This window comes from Phascolarctos cinereus, unplaced genomic scaffold (assembly GCF_003287225.1).
Source record: "Phascolarctos cinereus isolate Bilbo 61053 unplaced genomic scaffold, phaCin_HiC Scaffold_4;HRSCAF=312, whole genome shotgun sequence".
In the NCBI taxonomy this organism is placed as follows: Eukaryota; Metazoa; Chordata; class Mammalia; order Diprotodontia; family Phascolarctidae; genus Phascolarctos; species Phascolarctos cinereus.
Window position 1 is genome coordinate 645,635,525 of NW_027555847.1, and position 21,308 is coordinate 645,656,832.

At 36.8% G+C, this 21,308-nt stretch overlaps 1 protein-coding gene across 12 annotated transcripts in view; it reads right to left on the bottom strand.

Moving 5' to 3' along the window:
• Positions 1–21,308, bottom strand: part of PTK2 (protein tyrosine kinase 2) — a 437,298-nt gene that overhangs the window by 218,171 nt on the left and 197,819 nt on the right. For all 12 annotated transcript variants that reach the window (XM_078153772.1, XM_078153765.1, XM_078153766.1 and 9 more), the window contains 2 exons: positions 18,403–18,482; positions 4,082–4,144 (listed from right to left, as the gene is read on the bottom strand). In XM_078153772.1, coding sequence (XP_078009898.1) covers positions 4,082–4,144; positions 18,403–18,482 — 143 coding nt within the window. The remainder of the gene's footprint in view (positions 1–4,081; positions 4,145–18,402; positions 18,483–21,308) is intronic.

Consider the following 21,308-nt stretch of genomic DNA (forward strand, 5'->3'; position numbering starts at 1 on the left):
AATTTCCCTACAACATTGTGGTTCTTTACAGTAAATGCTATGCCTTACCTAAAACTTTTATCTCCCTCAGGGTCTAGCAGAGTGCTTGGTCATTATACAATACTCATTTTCATTGTCTATTATTATGTGTGTACATGAGGCACAAATACACGGATCAAATGAGATCATCAATATGTTTTGTAAATAAAGCACTTCTTAAGCATTTTATTACTATTGGTACTACTACTACTATGTGAACTATAGACACAATGGGATAATATGCAGTGACAGTGAGCATTATATAGTGGATTAAGGTATAGCATCAGAATCAAAGACTTGGGTTCAAGTTCTGCTACTGAGGCACACTAGCTTGTGTGACCATGGGTAAAAGCCAGGAAACCTCTCAAGTTATAAAGGAATTACTGATTTGCATCAGCAGACCTAATTGCCATATGAAGATTCCCATACAGATGAAATAAAAGCAGTAAGAATTCAGTTGCTAAATCTCACCATTTTTTTCTTGACAACATCTCTCAGCTATGACTCTTTTCTGCTCACACAGTGATTATCCTAGTCTAGGCTTTTATCATTTTTCACTCACACTGTCATAAGATCCTCTTAATTTCTCTCCAAGTCCCTCCTCACCCTAATCCATCCTTTACAAAGTTTCCAGAGTAATATTCTTATGTACAGGTCTAACCATGCAACCCCACTACTCAATAAACTCCAGTGTCTTCCCTATTACCTCTAGGATCAACTAACATTTGGCTTTTCAAACTTTTCACAACCTGGTCCGTTACAATCATTCTAGTCTTCTTACACTACTCCCTTTCATGCATTCCGTAGTCCAGACATACGGATCTATTCGTTGTTCCTAAAAGAAGACACTTCCATTTCCCTCTTCATGCCTCTGCATTGGCTGTATCCTATGCCTAAAACATTTAACCTTCTCAACTCTGCCTCTCAATGCCCTTGATTCCCGTCAAGCCTTGGTTCAAATGTGACCTTCTCGGCCCAAGAGGCAGGAGGGCTTTCTCAGTCCCTCAGATGCTAGTGATCATCCCCCCTACAGTTACTCTTTATCTATTCTGTATACACTTTGTATATATCTATGTACATATTACATTCACCCTTAAAAAATGCAAGTCCTTTGAGGGCAGGGATTGGTTTTTTAAAAAATTTTTCTTTGTATCCTTAGAATTTAGTGTAGCACCTCACCCAAAGTAAATGCTTATTGATGGTTTAATTACCAACAGGAGGAAGTAAGATTTGAGTTAGACTCTAAAGGACATAAAGCAATTCAAAAGGGGGAGGGGGGTGGGAAGGGGAGAGCAGGAAACATTCCAAATGTAGAGAAAACCCTGAAGAAAAGAAGAGAGGTAAGAGAATGTAAGAGTATAATACTGGGAGGAATTAGAACAGTTCACTGTGGCTGAAGACCAGAGTGTCTACAGGGGAATATTAAGAAGATAAGGCCGGAAAGTAAGGTTGCAACAGACTTAGGGGAAAGATGGAGGAGGGCCTTAAATTCCAAGAAAAGGACTCTGAACTTTACTTTATAGGCAACAGAAGCCACTCAAGATTTTTTGAGCAGAGAAGTGATGTGCCAAGATCTTTGCATAAGGAAGATTATTGCTGAAGCAGATGAACTGAAGAGAATAGAAAGACCTAGAGAAATATAAGTTTATTCCAACAGTCTAGGTGGGAGATAATGATGGCCATCTACTAAAGTACTGGTAAAATGGGTATGGAGAAGAGGGTACAGATGGTAAAGACAACAAACAGAAATTGATCCCTGAAGCTTCCTGTTGACTTAGAAATCACAAATTAACATCATCATCTACATGGTATTATATTTTTATTTCTTTTGTTAAACACTTCTCAATTATGTTTTAATCTGATTGATACCTCTTTATGTTTTGCCTGAGAGGTAATAATAGTTTTTATGTTGGGGTTTTTTTTTAAATAAGGCCAAAGGGTCAAATCTAGCCCTCTGCCTGTTTTTGTATTGCCCTTCATGGAGCTAAAAAATATTAAAAAACAAAATAAAATAAAATAATTTTTAAACAAAAATCATTCTTAGCTGGTACTGCTTCCCTGGAGCTAAGAATGGTTCTTTTGAAAATGCTGGGTTTTTTTTTAAAAAAACATTCTTACCTCACACACCCATAACCAAAACCGGTTGTGGGCCATAGTTTGCTGATTTCTGCTCTAATCTTTCATATGCCACCTGTACACCCCATATACTTGTGCTAAATTCGCCAACTTACTGTAAAGATCTGATCTATACACTCTCCTGTTCAAAATCCTTAAATGGGTCTCTATTACCTAGTAAACAGACTTGAGACAATTTGTCAACCACACTTTTTTACCTTCTGGATCCAACTTACCTTTTTAGCCTTATCTTCCCTGTGTACCATATTTATATTCTAGCTAAATAAGTCTATTCACCACTCACAAGATATAGTAAATACTTTCCTACTTCCATGTCTTTAATTATGCCATTCCCTATGATTCACTCCTCTAAATTCAATTATACTTCTTTTATGCACTTATTACACAGGCAATTTTGCATTTTAGTTATTTCTATATCTATCTCCACTTCCCTATTATACAATAAATTCCCTTAAAGGAATGGACATCTTTTAACTTTTTCATCTATGTATCTGTTTCAATGTTTAGTATGTTCCTTTGAATACAGTGAGGGATTAACATAAATTTCTTGAAGGACACACATTATACTTTTATTAAGGAAGGACCAGTGAATACTCTGCAGCTCAAAAACTATAACAATGACACAAAAGTTCACTCTTGTCAAGAAAATGAATGATAAATATTAAATCATTTAACTGACTATATTATTTTATACCTGGCCTAATTTCATTTGGTCCTAACCTAGTTTCTTTTAGGAAGTCAACTTGGAATTCTGTGGTTATTTCAATGGTCACAACTGATAATTTTGTGGCTACATTAACATAGTAACTCAAGGCCTAAAATATTTTAGGAATAAAATAAATTGAGTAGTTTGTATCCTAAAGCAAGCTCATTCCTCATTTCAGGTTCTCAACTAAAGGATATTTAGTACTAATTTAAAAGAAAATTTCATTCCAACTAGGACTACAATTACTCTGAATTCCATCTGCTTAACAATTTAATAGAAAATAATTTCCCATTTCAAAATGTGCACATTTTTATCTCACATAGCTCAAATCATCACACATTACCTCAAATAAGACAAAATACGGAAAATACTCTGGAAATCATAAAATTCTATAAGATTCAAGTTATTATTTTTATTATATTCCCCCTGCAAAAACATATGCTCTAAATGGTATAGTCCCTAAGCCTTTGGAGAATTAGTGCAGTAGGGCTGACCCAGCTTACTGTTTCTATATAAAAGCCAAAGCTATTTAAGCACTTTAATTCTGCAAAGTATTATTTAACCTTTGGTTTGACTTTTAATATACTTCAAGGACTTCAGCAGTCATTACTAACAACCGGGTGAAGTTAGCATTGATGCAGTGTTCCACAATACCTAATATAAACACAATTAACACTTAACAGGGTAAAATAAATACCAATTGTCTCTTTCAGAATTCACCATCATATGAATGAAATACAGAGCTTTTCACATCTTCTGTTCAAGTTTGGATGAGATCCACTTAATTTATTTTAATGATATAACTAGGTAAACCTTAATTTGGATATCAGGAAGTTCTCATTCTATCATACAACAGACAAATTTTGCTTTTAACTGGAAGAACATGTTTACAAAAAAAGTTAAACCAGATAATTTTAAATAATAACCTAAGACAGAACTGATTACATATAGAGGGTCTTAATGTATTCAAGTAGCTGTTATATTTGAAGGACTCGGCCCATTGATTCCAGGAGTAAAAATGTAATATAAATTACTGTAAAATTAGTGAATCCTTATCACGTCAATATATTTAAAAGCTTTCAACTATATTACAAATTCACACTTAATTATAATTCAAATCAAAGCAATACTTAAATTATCAAAAACTAGAGCATGAACAAATACCATTCTCACTATATTGATCTGATTCTTTTAGGAAAATATTAGATATGAAATACTTACTCTAATACTTCATAGTTAGATTTCTTCTCCAGGGCATTGCCCCTCATCTCCCAGTATGATCTCCTAAAATCACAAAAAACGGATTTACAAAGAATTATTGGGAAAGAAAACAGCCAGAGCACATTATATTGAAGTATTTCTTGGATGTCAATAACATTTTTCTGAGTTCTAAATAAAGTCGAGAATTAAAATCTTGCTTAGTTACTATGCTTTTCACTATGAATAAACTTGATTTCTTGATCTTTAAGGACAATATCATGATAACAATTTATTAACATAATGCCAGCTGAGAAACAAGTTTGGTTATAATTCTTCAAAAATGAGTTAACTCCTCCTAAAGGGTAGGAATACATGTGCAGTAGACTGGCTGCTGCTACACTGCTGCATAGGTACTAACCCTACTCTGTGTAAGCCATGCAAAATGCTCAGAGCTGTTATGTGTTATCACTGGTTTACCCATCTGGAAAAGGGCTATGGTGTTTCTAATTAAATAGATGGTCAGCACAGATGCCAAAGGTTCTCTTATAGGGCCCCTTTACAAAACAGGGTAGGAGCAACTTGCAAAAGACTCTTGATTATTATATGACATGGTTCCAAATTAGACATAGAGTTTCTATGTTATTTTGGCAGTTTTTGCTGAGACATTCTGAAATATAGTTTCAAGTTTTACTGGAAACCAGGTCTTTCAAAAGTAAAACCTGCCCTTAAACTCAGTTGGGTTATCTTCCACTAGAAAATGACTTTTAAAAAATGACTCTGTAAACAGGGTACTTACAAAGGAATATGGCTTGCTTTGTCTGCTCTTTGTTTAGAAAAGAAAGCACAAAAAATTATCACAATCCAAAAAGTTATGTGAAATATTTCAGCTGCAAATTATAATCAAATTGTTCTTCCTTAAAAACTGTCCATCATAATATGAATAATGCATGTTGTTAAAAAAAAATTGTTGAATTTTATGCCAGGCCCACATGAAAAGTAAAACACTAGAAATAATATACTAGAAGGGACCTTGAATGGTATATCAATCCACCCTCCTTTATGTGTCACCCTGTTTGAACTTTTCATTCAAGGTATAGATAGCTAAAAGAAACATCTTGAAATTTCACTTTGAAAAAAAAAATTTATGGGAACATACATTTTCCTAAACTATGGATATGACAGTGCTATTTAATTTGGATGAGAATGGAAGTCAGTCATCCAGTTAATAAGTATTCAGTAAGTACTTACTACATGCCAGGCACTGTGCAAAGCTCTGTATATACAACAACAAAAAACAATATTTCTGACCTCAATAAACTTTCACTGTAATGGAGAAGACAACATGTAAACATCTCAGTATATATTAATACTACAAAGTAGATGGAAGTGCAAGTGGAAGGCAATAGCAACTGCAAGTACCCAAAAGTTCTCTTGCATTATGTGGGCTTTGAGCCTTTAAGGAAGCCAGGAAAAATAAGAGGTGAAGATAGGGGCGGGGGGTTGCAAAGCATTTTAGGTATGGGAGAACAGGGACACCAGCTCTGTGACCCTAGGCAAGTCACTTAACCCCAACTGCCCCACCGAAAAAAAAAAAGGGAAAGGAAAGGAGAAAAAAGAACAGGGAATGGAATCTAGAAATAATAGTTTGGAGAGTCTTGTTTAAGAAATTTCAAGTAGGGGGAGGCAGAGAGGTAATAAGCATTTACATAGCACCTATTATGTGCCAGGTACAGTGTACTAAGCACTTTACAAACATTATCTCATTTGAACCTCAAAATAATCCTGGGAGGTAGGTGCTGTTATTATCTCCATTTCACAGCTGAGAAAACTGAGGTAAACAGAGTTTGAGTTAGTTGCCCAGGGTCACAGAGCTAGTAAATGTCTGAGGCCAGATTTGAATTCAGGTCTTCCTGACTCCAAGCCCAGCACTCTTGTCACTGTGCTGCTCTTCCTGTCTCAACTCCTTTTTATGTGCTGTCTTCCCCTATTAGAACATAAGCACTTAATGCTTGTTGCCTGTGTATGGACTGTTGCAGTATCATAGAGTATGTGGGAAGGAGCAAGATGTAAGAAGACTAGAAAGGTAAGAAGCGATCAGGCTCTAAAGGGCTTCAAATGCCAAACAAGAGACTTTATGCTGAATCTGGAGGTAATAGTGAGCCACTGGATCAATGAATAAGGGAATGTGACATAGAATTGAAGTTTGTTTGGCAATTGAGTGGAAGACAGATTAAAATAAGGCAGGGAGAATAATTAAGACGCTACTGTAGTGGTTTAGGGAAAAGCCCTGCACTAGGAATTAGGAAGGGATTGTACGTAAGAGATGGGGTAGAAGAAATTACAAGATTTGGCAATGGATTTGATATGTTAGGCTAACGAGAATGAGGATTTGAGAGTGACATCAGGGTTGCAGGCTTGGGTGACTGGTAGGAAGGTGGTGACTGGTAGGAAGGAACAGTGACACAAAAAGTTAGAGAGGAGAGAATATCTGGGAGAAGGTGAGAGTGTTAAGTGAAAGTTTAAATGAAAAGTTCCACATTTAGGTTAAAATAAAATTACAGGATGTATGGAATAAAGCAGTGAATTTGCAAAGACAGTGAGTGATAGGGAAGTTTGGAAGAAGAGAGTGGGGGGAGGGAGATGGGGAGATAATGAATTCTGTTTGGGTCATGTTTAAGTTTAAGTTGCCTATGGAACATCCAGTTCAAGCTGTACAAGAGGCAATTAGAGATACATGACTAACTCATTTTAGGAGGAAAAAACATGGCTGGATACATCTGTGAATCACAGAGATAATTGAACTCATGGAAGCTGGTAAGATCACCAACTGAGACATTATAGTGGAGAAAAAAGAAAGGAACCTAGAACAGATCCACTGGGGAGACCTATAGTCATGGGCATGACATAGATGAAGATCCAGCAGAGGAGAATGAAAAAGAACAGTCATATAGGAAGGAGAAAAACCAGGAGAGAACAGGACACAAAAAGTTAGAGAGGAGAGAATATCTGGGAGAAGGTGAGAGTGTTAAGTGAAAGTTTAAATGAAAAGTTCCACATTTAGGTTAAAATAAAATTACAGGATGTATGGAATAAAGCAGTGAATTTGCAAAGACAGTAATTCTTATGAACAAAAATTAGGTGCTTCTGTGACTGTGGGGTTGATGGGCATTAATAATGTGATTTGACTATTGGGGGGGGAAGTCCTTGTATATTAAGGTTTCATTAAGAAGGATCAAATATCTATGAGACTGTGAAGAGAGCAGTGTACAGAACCTGGACATGGAATCAGAAGGCCTAAGTTCACATACAGTCTTAGACATTTGCTAGCTGTGTAACCCTGGATAAGACACTTAACTGCTATCTGCCTCATCTGCAAAATGGGCATAATACAGCAACATTCTGATCAATATAAAGAGTGAATCTGGTGAAGTGGATGCACACATTTGAATTCATACTATTCAAAGTCAAAATTATATCAAATATGTTAACTGGTTATAGTCCACTGGAAATGGGCAGTTCAAATTTGAACAATATGATCATCTCACAAGATTCTGGGACCAAGCTTAAAAATATTTTCCTCCTAGGGCTGTTGTAAAGATAAAATGATATAATATTTATAAAGTGCTTTGCAAACCTTAAAGCATTATATAAATGTTACTATTATTACTGCTACTGCTACCTCTATCACTGTCATGGCCGTTACCACAACAAAAAAGGTGATAGTCCCAGGGAACTGTGTGAGCCAGATCATACCTGCAGAATTGTTTGCAATTCTCGACACATTTTAATGTGACAAAGAATGACTGGGGCAGTGAATGGAAATGAAAACATCATATGGAAAATGGGCAGTGGAAATGAGGATAATGGCCAGAACAGAAGCAAGGAAAAGGGAAAGTGGCAATTATCTTTCAACTGGACTACTGCCATGTAGAAGAAGACATAGTAAACTTATTTTGTGCAGGTCCAGAAGGCACAATTAAGACAATTTGAATCAGAATATTTCAGCATTGGAAATTGGTTACCACCTATGGGTTGACACCCTCAACAAAAACCTGACCAGTATTCATTCTATCCTCATTCCAACCCTATGCCCACCAAAGCAGTGCATTCCACTTCTGGAAAGCTCTATTGGTCTGTGTAGTTCTTTCTTACATCAAACCTAAATCTGTCTAGTGGCAACTTCCACCCAGTACTCTTAGTTCTGCCTTTTAGGGCTGAGTAAAACCAGTTTAATACCTCTTCCATATATGCCTTTGAAATACATACATACAGTTATCATGTTTCCCCTAAGTCCTTTATTTTCCAGGCTAATTACTTTCCTTTAATTGACCTCCATACTGTGTCATAAGACCAAAGATCTACAGGGCTGAGAAGGACCTCAGAGTCCATCTAGCCCAATGCTCTCACTATGCAGATGAAGAAATCAGGGTCTTGTGAGGCTAAGTGACTTGCTTAAGGCCATAGGTGGTATCTGACCCAAGTGCTCTTTCCACTGTACCCAGCTTTTCTCCAAATGACATGTTTTCTATCCTTGCTGTCCTTGTAATAACACTCTACAATATATTAATGACCCTTCTACAATGTAGGATCTAATTCAATTGAATAAGCATTTCTTAAGCACTAACAATGTGCTGGTCAATATACTGGCCTCTAGGAATACAAGCGGGCAGCTGGGTAGCACAGTGGAAAAAGTGCCAAGCCTAGAGTCAGGAAGACTCATCTTCCTGAGTTTAAAATCTGGCCTCAGACACTTAATAGCTGTGTGGCCCTGGGCAAGTCACTTAACCATGTCTGTTTTAGTTTCCTCAACTGTAAAATGAGCTAGAGAAGGAAATGGCAAACCACTCCAGTATCTCTGCCAAGAAAACTCCAAATAGGGTCACAAAGAGTTGGACACAAGTGAATATAATTGAACAACCAAGGATGTGAGGACAAAAATTAAAAATTAAAAAAAAAACCTTCGCCTTCAAGCAAATTACATACTTTTGAAGGAAAACAATATGCATGTGGGTAAACAGAAAACACGTGAAAATGTAAAACAAAATAAACTGAGGCAGTCTGGAAAAGCTCTAACAACTCAAAGGATCAGGAAAGGCTCCTTGGGTTTGGGGGTGGCACTTAAGTGGCATCTTGACACCAGGCAGTGATTACAATAAGCAGAGGTGAAGAGGACGAACAGGACTATGGCAAGGTAGGAACATAAGAAATGAAACGTGTATGGAGATCAGCTAGAAGACTATAATGTATACCTTGTGAGTGGGAAGTTAGTCTAGAACAGTTGAAGCCAGGTTACAATGGGCTTTAAATGCAAAATAGAAGAATCTGTATTTTATTTAGATTTGTATTTATAAAGAGTGAGATGTCCTTATCAAAAATAGGGAAGATTAGGAAGAAGTGTGTTTGGTGGAGAAGATGAATTCCATTTTATACCTAACAAGTTTCAGAAGACTACAGGACAAGTAGGTGAACATTTCCATAATGCAATCTGGTGATGTGAGAATGAAGTTCTAGATAGGGATGAGGGCTAGATTTCAAAGGAACTTCCACAGAAAAGTGAATAAAATACTCCAAGATGTGGACTGAGCAGAAGAGAGAATCATGGGAGCATAGCTGTCTTTTTCCTGGCCATTATGTCTCGATGCAACAAGGCTACATTAGAATTCCTGGCTGCCATTATACACTATTAACTGATGCCATATTTGTAATATCCCAAACCATAATTTTTAAAGTAAATTAAATTCTTCTTGTAATTATGAAGTTTAATTTTTTTATTCAAATATAATGCTTTACATTTATATACTGTTCATTTTCATATTATTCAATTATTCAATTTGGTGGAGTATCTTAACAAATCAAGATTTTTTAAATCTCTCCTAGATCGGTGTCAAAATTTTATAAACATGTTACTTAGGCATTTATTTAAGTCTTTGATATACTGAACAGCACAGATTCCTGAGGAACTCCACTGAAGAACTCTTTTCAAGTGGACTTGGAATGATCAGCAAGTATTCTTTTAATTTGGCCATTCAATCAATCAAACATTAAACATTTATTAAGTGCCTACCATGTGCCAAGTAATGTGCCAAGTGCTAAGGATACAAAAACAGGCAAGAGATAGACCAGTTTCAAATCCATCTAACTATAATATTGTCTGGTCCATATCTTTATTTAAAAAGAAAAAGAAAATAGCACAGGAGATTGCCAACTCAATTGCTAAAAGTGAAACTGCAACTACCACTTCAAAAGCACTGTCCAAAAAGGAAGTAAAGTTAATCTAGTATGACCGTGAAATGAAGTCATTCTGTGTAATTATAATCATGTTTCCTTTTGTCAAATAATATGTTCTAGAATTTTGACAGAAATCAATGTCAAACTCACTAGCTTCGACTTTCCAGATGCTATTTCTTGTCTTTTTTGAAAATCTGGACATCATCTCCTTGCTTTCAATTCAGTGGCACTTCTGTACTTCATAATCTTTCAAATAACGATAACAGAGACTAAGTAGCCACAGTTTATTCAATAACAGAGATTTTAGTTCATCTATGCCATGTGACCTTAACTTATCAAGGGCAACTCCAGTGCTCATCTCCTTCCTTACCATGGATATGAGCTCCCTATTTTATTGGCCATGTGTTCTGTACTTTCCATTCCAAACATCATTCCCCTTAGCAGAGAAAATAAGCAGAAGTAAAGCCTGGCGTCTTTGCCTTCTCTTTGTTATCAGTTATCACCTCATTTATCCCAAGCAGCAATCTTATCCTGTCTTTGAGTCTCCTTTTCAAAAAGATAGTTAAAACAGACAAAGACAAAAACATGTGCAGCTTCAGCTTTTCTTGTCAGCCTCACAGAATAAAACAACAGAGTTTCTACATTGGTTTCACAGAATATATGAATAAAATCATCTGCCTTTTGAGCTTCAGCATGCCCCTCACTCTTTTTAGGGGACTGTGCCATGCTCTTGAATTTGTTCTCTGAGACTTGCACTTGTACATATTTCTTTTAAAAACTAAGGTGGTTGATAAATTTCCCACGCATTTATGCTGTTATCTTTAGATGATGCTACTTTTTTCCCCCCTTTATCAGAATTATTTCCCTTTTTATCTTCTGAGTTTCATGCTTGAGAGCTTTCCATTCCCTTTAGGATGAATTCCTCTGAAGAATTCTGGTATATATGATCCCACTTATTTTTCCTATTCTCACTCTGAAATCTCCTTTTCCAAAACCTAGAGTGCAATGTTGCAAGCTTCTTACTCTTTCTTTCTTTCTTTCTTTTTTTTTTTTGAATCACCTTTATCACAAACTCCAAGATGGAGCTGTCATTTCCTCACAAGGTTCCCATCCCTGGTCTCAACTAGTTTCTCCTACTTGGTGAGAGATCAGATCCAGAAGAACAGTTTTCTTGGTCAGTTTTCCCACCTTTTAAAGAATAAAATCACCACAAAACCAGGTCAAGATGGCTTTAGTTGCTCTGCTTTTTGCAGAGAGAGCTACAGTAATTGTCACCCTCATTACTATATCATGCTTCTATGTTAGATTGGTGATATTTCAAAAATTCATCTATGTACTCTTTCTATCCAGATGGTCTTGAGTATTCTCCAACAATAATATAACTTGTTCGACACTCCACTGATCTTCACCAAATAATCTTCATCAGGAGCTCAACAGACCACAGGCTGTTTCCATTCCACCCAGCACAATCATTATTCAGGGAAGAACTCATATGCAGAAGGGATGTGCCCTCCCTGTCACCACCAACTTCATCAACTAATAGCAAAAAGCAGGTAAGCCCCTAGAATAAGAGGCTTATCCCAGACCACCTGCCCTGCTTAGCCCACTGGTGAACTCATCATCCAGGGAGTTAGAGATGTGACCTGGTAACTCAGCAACCATAGCTAGTGAAGATCCAGGAAAGAAAGTACTCGATGCCAATATTCTTGGCACCATTTCAATGCCTGAACATTAGAAATTGATATGGTCTTATTAATGGAAAAAACACTAAAGAAGACGTGTAGCCTCTGCAGCCTACAAAATAACGAGCCTTTCTACCTGGCTTGCAGCTAGAACCTCCTTAATATATTGTCTCTCAACTTTTCAAAATTCGAGCTCACTGTGGGCTGGGACCTTAATTTCCTATTTGTTTTACCAGTACACGGCACAATGTTTTGCAAAAGATAATTACTTAAAAAGTGCTCATTAATTAATTTGCAAACTGTGGAAATACTTTCTGGATTCTTTCTAAAAGTATTTGGGTCCATATGAATTACCACAAGTGGACAGTTGCCATTGATTTTGATAAATTCTACAAACATATGACCTGGTAAGACAGCAGACCTCTTTATAGTTACCATATTGACAAAGTCTATCTGAGTAACTAGCATTAACTCCCTATTACATACAGGAAAATCATCCATCCTTTAAACATTTACTACCTGTGTGACAATAGTAAGTCACTTCATTTTTATGTGCATTAGCTTCCTCATCTATAGACTGAGGGGTTCAGATTTCATGACATCCAAGGTTCTATCTCTTTCTAAATCTATAATCTTGACACAAGCCAGCTTTCCCCTGTCTCTTAAAATCTTTTTTTCTTAAGATAAAAAACAAAGCACTTCAAAGAAATACTTTATTGCCTTTAATAACCTAAGATGTGTGGGAAACATTCTATGAATTATAAACCTTTTTTCTTCTCAAAGTGAAGCTTGCATTTGGGCCCCAAGAGCAGTCACTTGGCAGTGACAGTAGTTATGTAACGTTACAACAAAAATCTCCAAATACTCCATAGAAGTGAGATCATCATTCTAGGCAGTTCATGAAGAAATGATGGAATAAAACTACATGAAATAAAGTGTGGGCTCAAATTTTAACAACAACAACAACTTAGAAAAGTTTTCCCCAAATGGAATGTGATGGTTTTGGAGGTTGTGAGCTCTATACTATTGAAAGTGGTCAAGCAAATGAGAGATGACCATGTGCTGGTGTTGTAGAGAGGGGTTCTTGTACAAGGTAAAAAGTTGAACTATATGCCAAAACACAGCTATGGAAAGAGCAATGGATAGAATCCTAGAACTGGAGTCAGAAAGATCTGAGTTCAAATCCATCCTTAAGACACTTACTAGCTTTGAGGTAAACAGGAAAGAGAAATCATAAGAGACTTATTAAGATTGAACTGTTTACATTCCTGCATGGAAAGATGATATTTGTAACTCATAAGAACTTTGTCAGTATTGGGGTAGTTGAAGGAAAAAAATTATATGTATGGGTAGATAGATAGATAGATAGATAGATAGATAGATAGATAGATAGATAGATAGATTGATAGAGGGCATAGGGTGAGTTGAAGATTAAGGGGTCATACCTGGAGAATAAAATTAAGGGATGAGAGAGGATGATACTTGGAGAAGAAAGGGAGAGGTAGAATGGGCTAAATTATCTCACACACACAAAAAAAACCAACAGAAAAGTCTCTCACAGTGGAGGGGAAACAGGGAAAGGTGAGAGGGAATGAGGGAATCTTATTCTCACAGGATTTGGCTTAAGGAGAGAATAACATACACATTCAACTGGGATGGAAATCTGTCTTACCCTACAGGAAAACAGGGGGAGAAGGGGACAAGAGAGCAGGGGGGTGATAGAGAGGAGGGCAGATTGGGAAAGAGGGTAATCAGAAGCAAATACTTCTGAGGAGGGACAGGGTCAAAAGAAAGAATAGAATAAATGGGAGGGCAGGATAGGATTAAGGGAAATAGAGTTAGTTTTTCACAACATGTCTACTATGGAAGTGTTTTGCATAACTGCACACGTATGGCCTGTATTGACTTGCTTGCCTTTTCAATGAGGGTGGGTGGGGAGGGAGGAAGGAGAAAATTTGGAACTCAAAGTTTTAAAAACACATGTTTTTAAAAAAAATGTTTTCGCATGCTACTGGGAAATAAGAAATACAGGAAATGGGGTACAGAAGTCTATCCTGCTCTACAGGAAAACAGAAGGGGAAGGGGATAAGAGAAGGGAGGGGGGAGAGATAGAAGAGAAGGCAGACTAGGGCAAGGGGTATTCAGAATGCATGCCGTCTTGGGGTGGGGGAGGGGTGATAAATTTGGAACTCAAAAATTTGTGGAAGTGAATGTTGAAAACTAAAAATAAATAAATTTATATTTTAAAAAAAAGACACTTACTAGCTTTGTGACTCTGAGTAAGTTACTTAAATTCTACCCAAGTTTCCCCATCCATAAAATGGGGGTTACAATATTAGCACAAAATTCCCAAGGTTGTTATGATGATAAAATGAAATGACATTGGTAAAACACTTTGCAAACCTTAAGACACTGCATAAATGTTAGCTATTATTAGCTAGCACTTAATACAGTGTCTAGTATATAGTAGGAACTCAGTAAATGCTTGTTGACTTGACACTTAAAAAGCTGAAACGATGTCTTCAAATGTTATACTTAAGTACATATGGAATAACTATTTAGTGGGGTTACACAAAATAGATAATTTTTAACAATAAGCTTTTGAGAAATATATCATCATAGTTTCCCCCAGTATTTCTCCTCCTATTATCTCAAATGAGCCATTCCATGTAACAGAGTTTGGTTTGGTTTTTTTTTAAAGGAGAACTTGCAATGTGCAACAAGTGTGGACCTCCCATCACCACAAAGCAGTAGATCTGAAGTGCTCTCTCATACCTCTTTTAAGCCATGTTTGTTCTTTATAATCCTGCAACACTCACTTTTGTTTTGTGTGTGTAGTTGTTGTTTCCATTTATATTGTTGTAGTCATTATGTATTTCATTTTCTTGGCTCTGCTTATTTCACTCTTCATCAGTTCGTATAGATCTTCCCATGCTTCTCCATATTTTTTACAGCAAAGTAATATTATATTACAACTTGCTTAGCCAATCCTTTATTTCTTTTGTGTTCTCAGTTTTCTTAGCACATAACTGTGCATAAGTTCTGGTTATTTTTAAAATTTATTTTCATTTTGTTTTGATTTCACCTTGCTCATTTGCTATTTTATTTTCTACCCTCTTCTTTTTAACCAGATTGGCTAAAGATTGATCAATTTCATTAATATTTTCAGAGAACCATCTTTTGGGTTTATAGTTTTTTGGGTCTTTTTTTTTGGGGGGGGTTCCCTTTATCTATTTGTCCTTTAATTCTTAATATATCTCTTTAGTACTTATTTTAGATTTGGTTATTTTTTGGCTTTCTAATTTTTAAAAGTGCATATTCAGTTCACTAATCATCTTATTTCAATTTTGTTAAAGATAAGATTTCACCCCTAAATCTATTCACTGTACAATGGTTCTCATTTAGTGGTTTGTGAACCCCCTGGAGAGTGAGACCATAGGTCAAGGTGTTCATGCAAAAAATTATTTATTAACCACTTAAGCATTAAATAACTAATTACATTGCAATTTTTACCCTCTGTAACAATAAATATATACGTGTTTGAATGACATTTAAAATTTTATAAGTGTAAAGTATAAATTAATATTTTGAATGAATTTTTTTCAAATTTTGGAGCAAATAAAGTTATAACTGTAGTTATTGTAAGCACTTTTACAAAAGCTAAAGAGCAGAAAATTTTGAAAATGGTGATATCTGTGATGACTTACTTTCTAATATTTCTCATAACTGAATTGTTTAATTTAACATACTGTCTTTAAAAACACATTAAATACAACTAATTGGTTTCCTAAAATTAGCAATTTTACCATTATAGGAATTATTAGCAACATTTAATAATAAAAATCCTGCATTTTCTTTCTTAGTCTCATTTGCAGCATCTTTACCAAGGTCATGCCCATTAACTATGAGTATCCCTTAAGGGTTTGCCCTGAGCCCCTTTCCTCTTCTCTGTCTCTATACTATCTTGCTCAGTGATCTAATCAGCTCTCATGAGTTCAATAGTCATCTCTTTGCAGATAATTCCCAGATCTGTATATCCATCTCAAACTTCTCTCCTGAACTCTAGTCTTCCATCACTAACTTCCTCTTGGACATCTCAAACTAGATGCCCATAGGGATCTCAAACTCAACATAAACAAACAGAATTCATTATCTTAGCCCCATCTGGGTAGCTATCCTGCTTGTGGTCCAATGGATTGGTCGGAGTTTGAGTTAAAATAAACAATCCCCTAAATCATATTTCAATACTCCCATGTAGAAGCAGTCTCAAGGCAATTTAAAATGAGTTCAGAAAGATAAAAACAAATAAAAACTGCTGACAAGAAGATTAAAAACAGTCATCAAAGTGGTTGCTTGGGTTTCATGAGCTCTTTACACATCCTACACATTGCTTTTGTAATCAGCTGGAACAAAGTGAACACAGATGGGTCCCAAATTAATTCACCTGTGAACAATGTTAACCTCAACGGCCCCATGCCTGCACCACAACTTTTCTGGGTTTTGTGTAAGTATGGGTGTTAATGCATGCCTCCTCAGTTTCATCAGTATCCTAGCACACATTCCCTAAACTTTCCCCTTACTATACCATCATCCTCTTAGTCATCCAAGCTGAGGCAAAAACGTTAAGTTTAATACAAAAGAAGAGAGAGTAGGAGAAAGAAGGCAATCTTTGTGTCATCCTCAAACCCCTCATTCAAACTCACCCCATGTCTCATCTAGTGCAGTAAATATTCTGCTGGTTGACATTCCTGCCACAAGTGTCTCCCTCATTCCCATCCATCTCCACTCAACTTTCAAGGTGATCTTCCTAAAACACAGGCCTGGCAATGTCACTCCTTCTACCCCACTACCTACTCAACCTCCAGAGGCTCTCTGTCACCTCCAAGATCAAATATAAAATCCTCTGTTTGGTGTTCAAACCTACTTATCCTCCAACACACACCTTTCCAGTCTTCTTATTCCTCTCTATGAACTCTGTGATCCAATGCCACTGGCCTCCTTGCTGTTCCTCACACAAGACACTCCACCCCTTGACTAGGCATTTTCACTAGCTGTCCTTCATGCCTAGAATACTATCCCTCATCACCTATGCCTTCTGGCTTCCTTCAAGTCCCAGCTAAAATCTCACCTTCTACAGGAAGTTTTTCCCCAACTCCTTTAATTCTGGTATCTTCCCTCTGTTAATTAATGTCCAATTTTTCCTATACATACCTTTAATATACAGGCTTGTTTGCATATTGTCTCCCTTATTAAGACTGTGAGCTACTTGAGAGTAGAAACTGCCTTTTGCCTTTATTTTTATCTCCAGCACTCAGCACAGTGCCTGGCATACAGCAGATGTTCAATGTTTCTTGACTGATTGACCTGGACTATTGCCACAGTCTTCTGGTTGGTCTCCCTGTCAAGTATCTTCTCACTCTAATTCATATGTTCAAGCTGTCAATGTGATTTTCTTAAAGTGTAGGTCTGACCATGTCACACAAATACTCCGAATCTCCATTCAATAAACTCCACTGGTCCCCTATAACTTTCAAGTTCAAATATAAAATCCTCTATTTGGCACTTGAATCCCTTCACACACTGGCCCCTTCTTACACTTGACTCCCTGCTACATATTCTATAATCCAGCTGAACTGGCCTTTTATTGCTACTCCTCAAACACGGCATTCCATCTTCCAACTTTGTAACTTTTCACTAGCTATGTCCCAAAGCTTGGAATGACCTCCCTCTTCACCTCTGCCTCTTGTCTTCCTTCCAGATCTCAAAATTCCACTTTCTGCAAGGGGCTTTTCCTCATCTTCTCTCTTCCTCCCTCAAGCCACCCTTATTATTCCATATTGTGCATACAGTTTTTTTGCACATTATTTTTCCCATTAGAATATGAGCTCCCTGATGGCAGGAATTGCGTTTTCGAAGTTCTTTGTATCTCCAGTATATAACACAATGCCCAACACATGGTAAGTGCTTGTTGAATGACTAAATACATTTAATGAATCTGTTCACCTACTTGTTTCTTCCATTTCAAATTTGTATTTTATGGCCATATTTTGAGGACACAAAGTACAGAAAAGATGACAGAACGATGGCTTAGGAGTCAAAAAACGCTGGGTTCAAGGCACACCTGTAATATAAGCTGACTGTATGATCCTGGGTAACTCACTTAACTTCTCAATACTCCAGGCAACTTCCTAAGATTATAAAGTGTAAAACAGCTGTTGAATTGCAATGGTAGAAGGAACTTCTAGCCAGAAGTTTCCTACACCAAATAAATGATAGATCTACAATCCTTTCCCCTCCAAAAAAAAAAAATCCTTGATAGATAGTAAAGTGAAGAGGAATAACTTTCAAAATTAATGTAAACATATTTGAAAGAATTAATCTTCCTTCAAAAGATAAATATCCATATAAATAAGTACAGTTTATCAAGCTCACCGTATTTCAAGGCAACCCAACTTCAAAGCAATTTCCTGGTCCACTTGATCAGCTATTTCTAACATATAGTCGTTTTTCACCTAGAACATATGAAGCAAGCATGTGTCATATAAAGAAATAATTCTTTTTAAAACAAAAGGGTTTTTATATGCTATGATAGTAGATAACTATCTGCAACCACAAAGAAAAAAAAGATCAATTCAGAAATGATTTGGAAAAGAGACATTTACTTACAAAAATTATTCCAATTTATATCAAACCACTCTAAATTTAATGGAGGAAAATCATACAACTGTTCTGACTGGGTCTCCTACAAAATTATGTTCACAACCTCAAGTAGGCCCTCACTGTTGCTATGCAATCCTACTAATACCTCCCTTTATCAGTTCATTATCTCACTCTCAACAGCAGCTGTTTCAAACCTTTTCATCCCTCCTCCAACCTCCCAAGGTTCTCCCTCCCTCAGTTCTCTTAGCTGAGAACCTTACCTCATATTTTACAGAAAAAAAAACCCTGATGTTATTCACTGTGAACTCCTTCTTAGCCTTTTGTAGCTAAACTCCTCAAAACAGCCATCTACAATAGGTGCCTCCACTTTCTCTGCTCTCATTCTCTTAACTCCTTACAATCCAGCTTCTCACCTTATCATTTCACTGAAACATCTCTTTCTAAAGCTATTAATGATGGCTTAGTTGACAAATCAAGTGATCTTCATTCAGCCTCATTCTTCTTGACCTTTCTGGAGCCTTTGACACTGCTGATCACTCTTTCCTCTTTGATACTCTCTTCTTTATAGGTTTTAGGGATACCATTCTCTTCCAGTTCTCCTTCTACCAATCTGACCATTCCTACTCTGCCGCTTTTGCTAAATCCCCTTTCAGATCATTCCCTCTAACCAACAGGTGTCCCACAATGTTCTGTCTTGGGACCATTTCTTCCTCTTAACTACTTCATTTGGTATCTCATCAGTTCTTATGGATTTAATTACCATCTCTATGCTGCTGATTCTCAAATCTACCTATCCTACCCCAAACTCTCTGCTGACTTCCAATCTTACATTTCCAGCTTATATTTCAGACATCTCAAACTAGATGTTCAGTAGACATCTTAAACTCAATATACCCATAACAGAACTCATAATCTTTCCCTATAAACTGTCCTCACATCCCGCTCCCCTCCTTCCATTACTACTGAAGGCAACAACCTTCTCCCAGTCCCTCAATATGACAACCTTGGACTCTTCCTGGACTCCACACTACCTTTCATGCCTGTATTCAAGCTGTTGCCAATACCAGTCAATTTTCCCTTTGCAACATTTGTTGCACATTTCTCCATCTTTCTTCTGACACTGCCACCTCTCTAGTAGATGCCCTCATCACCCCACATCTGGACTACTGCAATAGTATGCTGGTGGGTCTACCTGCCTCATATCTCTCCTCACTCCAATCTATCCTCCATTTGCTACCAAAGAGATTTTTTTTTTATAAACACAGGTCTAACCACATTACCCTCCTACCCAATAAACTCCAGTGGCTCCCTAACACCTCCAGTATCAAATACAAAATGTTCTGTTTGGTATTCAAAGTTCTTCATAATCTAGCCCTTCCTACCTTTCCAGTCTTCTTACACTTCCCAACATTATTCTTCAATCCAGTGACACTGGCCTCCTGGATGTTTCATGACACACCATTTCTCTGCTCTCAGCATTTTTCTTTAAGTTCCAACTAAAATCCTACCTTCTACAAAAAGCATTCCCCAAACAATCCTAATTGTACTGTTTGCATATTGTTTTTCCACCTTAGACTGGAAGCTGCTTGAGAGCAGGGACTGTCTTTTACCTTTTTCTATTCTCTGCACTTAGCACGGTACTTGGCATATGGTAGGCCCTTAATATTTATTAATATGATTATAGGGCTTCACTTAATAATTGATTCTCATGCACCCTGCCTTACAGGCCATAAATACAGAATGTCAACTGTGTATTAGATCTCAGAAAACATCTACTCCAGTCCCTTCATGATACATATTAGGAAACTGAGGCTTAGAAAGGCTAAGGGATTTGCCCAAAGTCACACAATTAATGAGAAAGGCTAGGATTGGACTCAGACCTTCTGCCTCAGGGGAGGGGAACCTGCCGCCTTGAGGCCACATGAAATCTTCTAGGTCCTCAGGTGTAGGCCTTTGACTGAATCCAAACTTCACAGAACAAATCCCCTTAATAAAAGGATTTGAGTCAGAATTTGTCTCAAAGTCTTCACTCCTTCCATTATACCATGCTCTTTCTTCCATAAAGAAGGAATGTAATTCACCACCTTACATTGCTAAAGTCCATGACAAAGGACTCATTTATATAACCTTTTATAGTTTCAAAGTTTTGTTCCCTTATACAAACTATTTTGTTTCATCCCCACAATAATTCTGTGAGTTAGGCACAGAAAGAACTGCAATCCCCATCAAAGCCCTAAGGAAGTTGAGAGTCAAGAAGGATTGCCTAAGATTACACAGCTATTAAGAGGCAAGGCTAGGGCCTCAAACCCTTGACACCAGGTTCTTTCTTGAATGTGAACTAGTTGAGATGACTTTAATGATGTTATGCTAAAAAATTTTAGCGTCGATTTAAAAAGTAAAATGTTAATACAAATACAACTCAGCAGTTGTTTTGTCATTCAATGCCCACTGTTGATTTATGCAAATTCAAAGAGGTACTATCCTAACCTCAACATGAATTCCATTTACTTTGAGGTGGAAAGGTTTGTTGGTGGATCTTTGAACTGGTATAGTCATTCTAGAAAGTAATTTGGAGTAAAAGTATTAAACTGTGCATACCCTTCAACTTAGCAACACTACTACTAGGGCTATACCTCAAAGCAATCAAAGAGGAAAAGCATCCATATGTACAAAAGTAC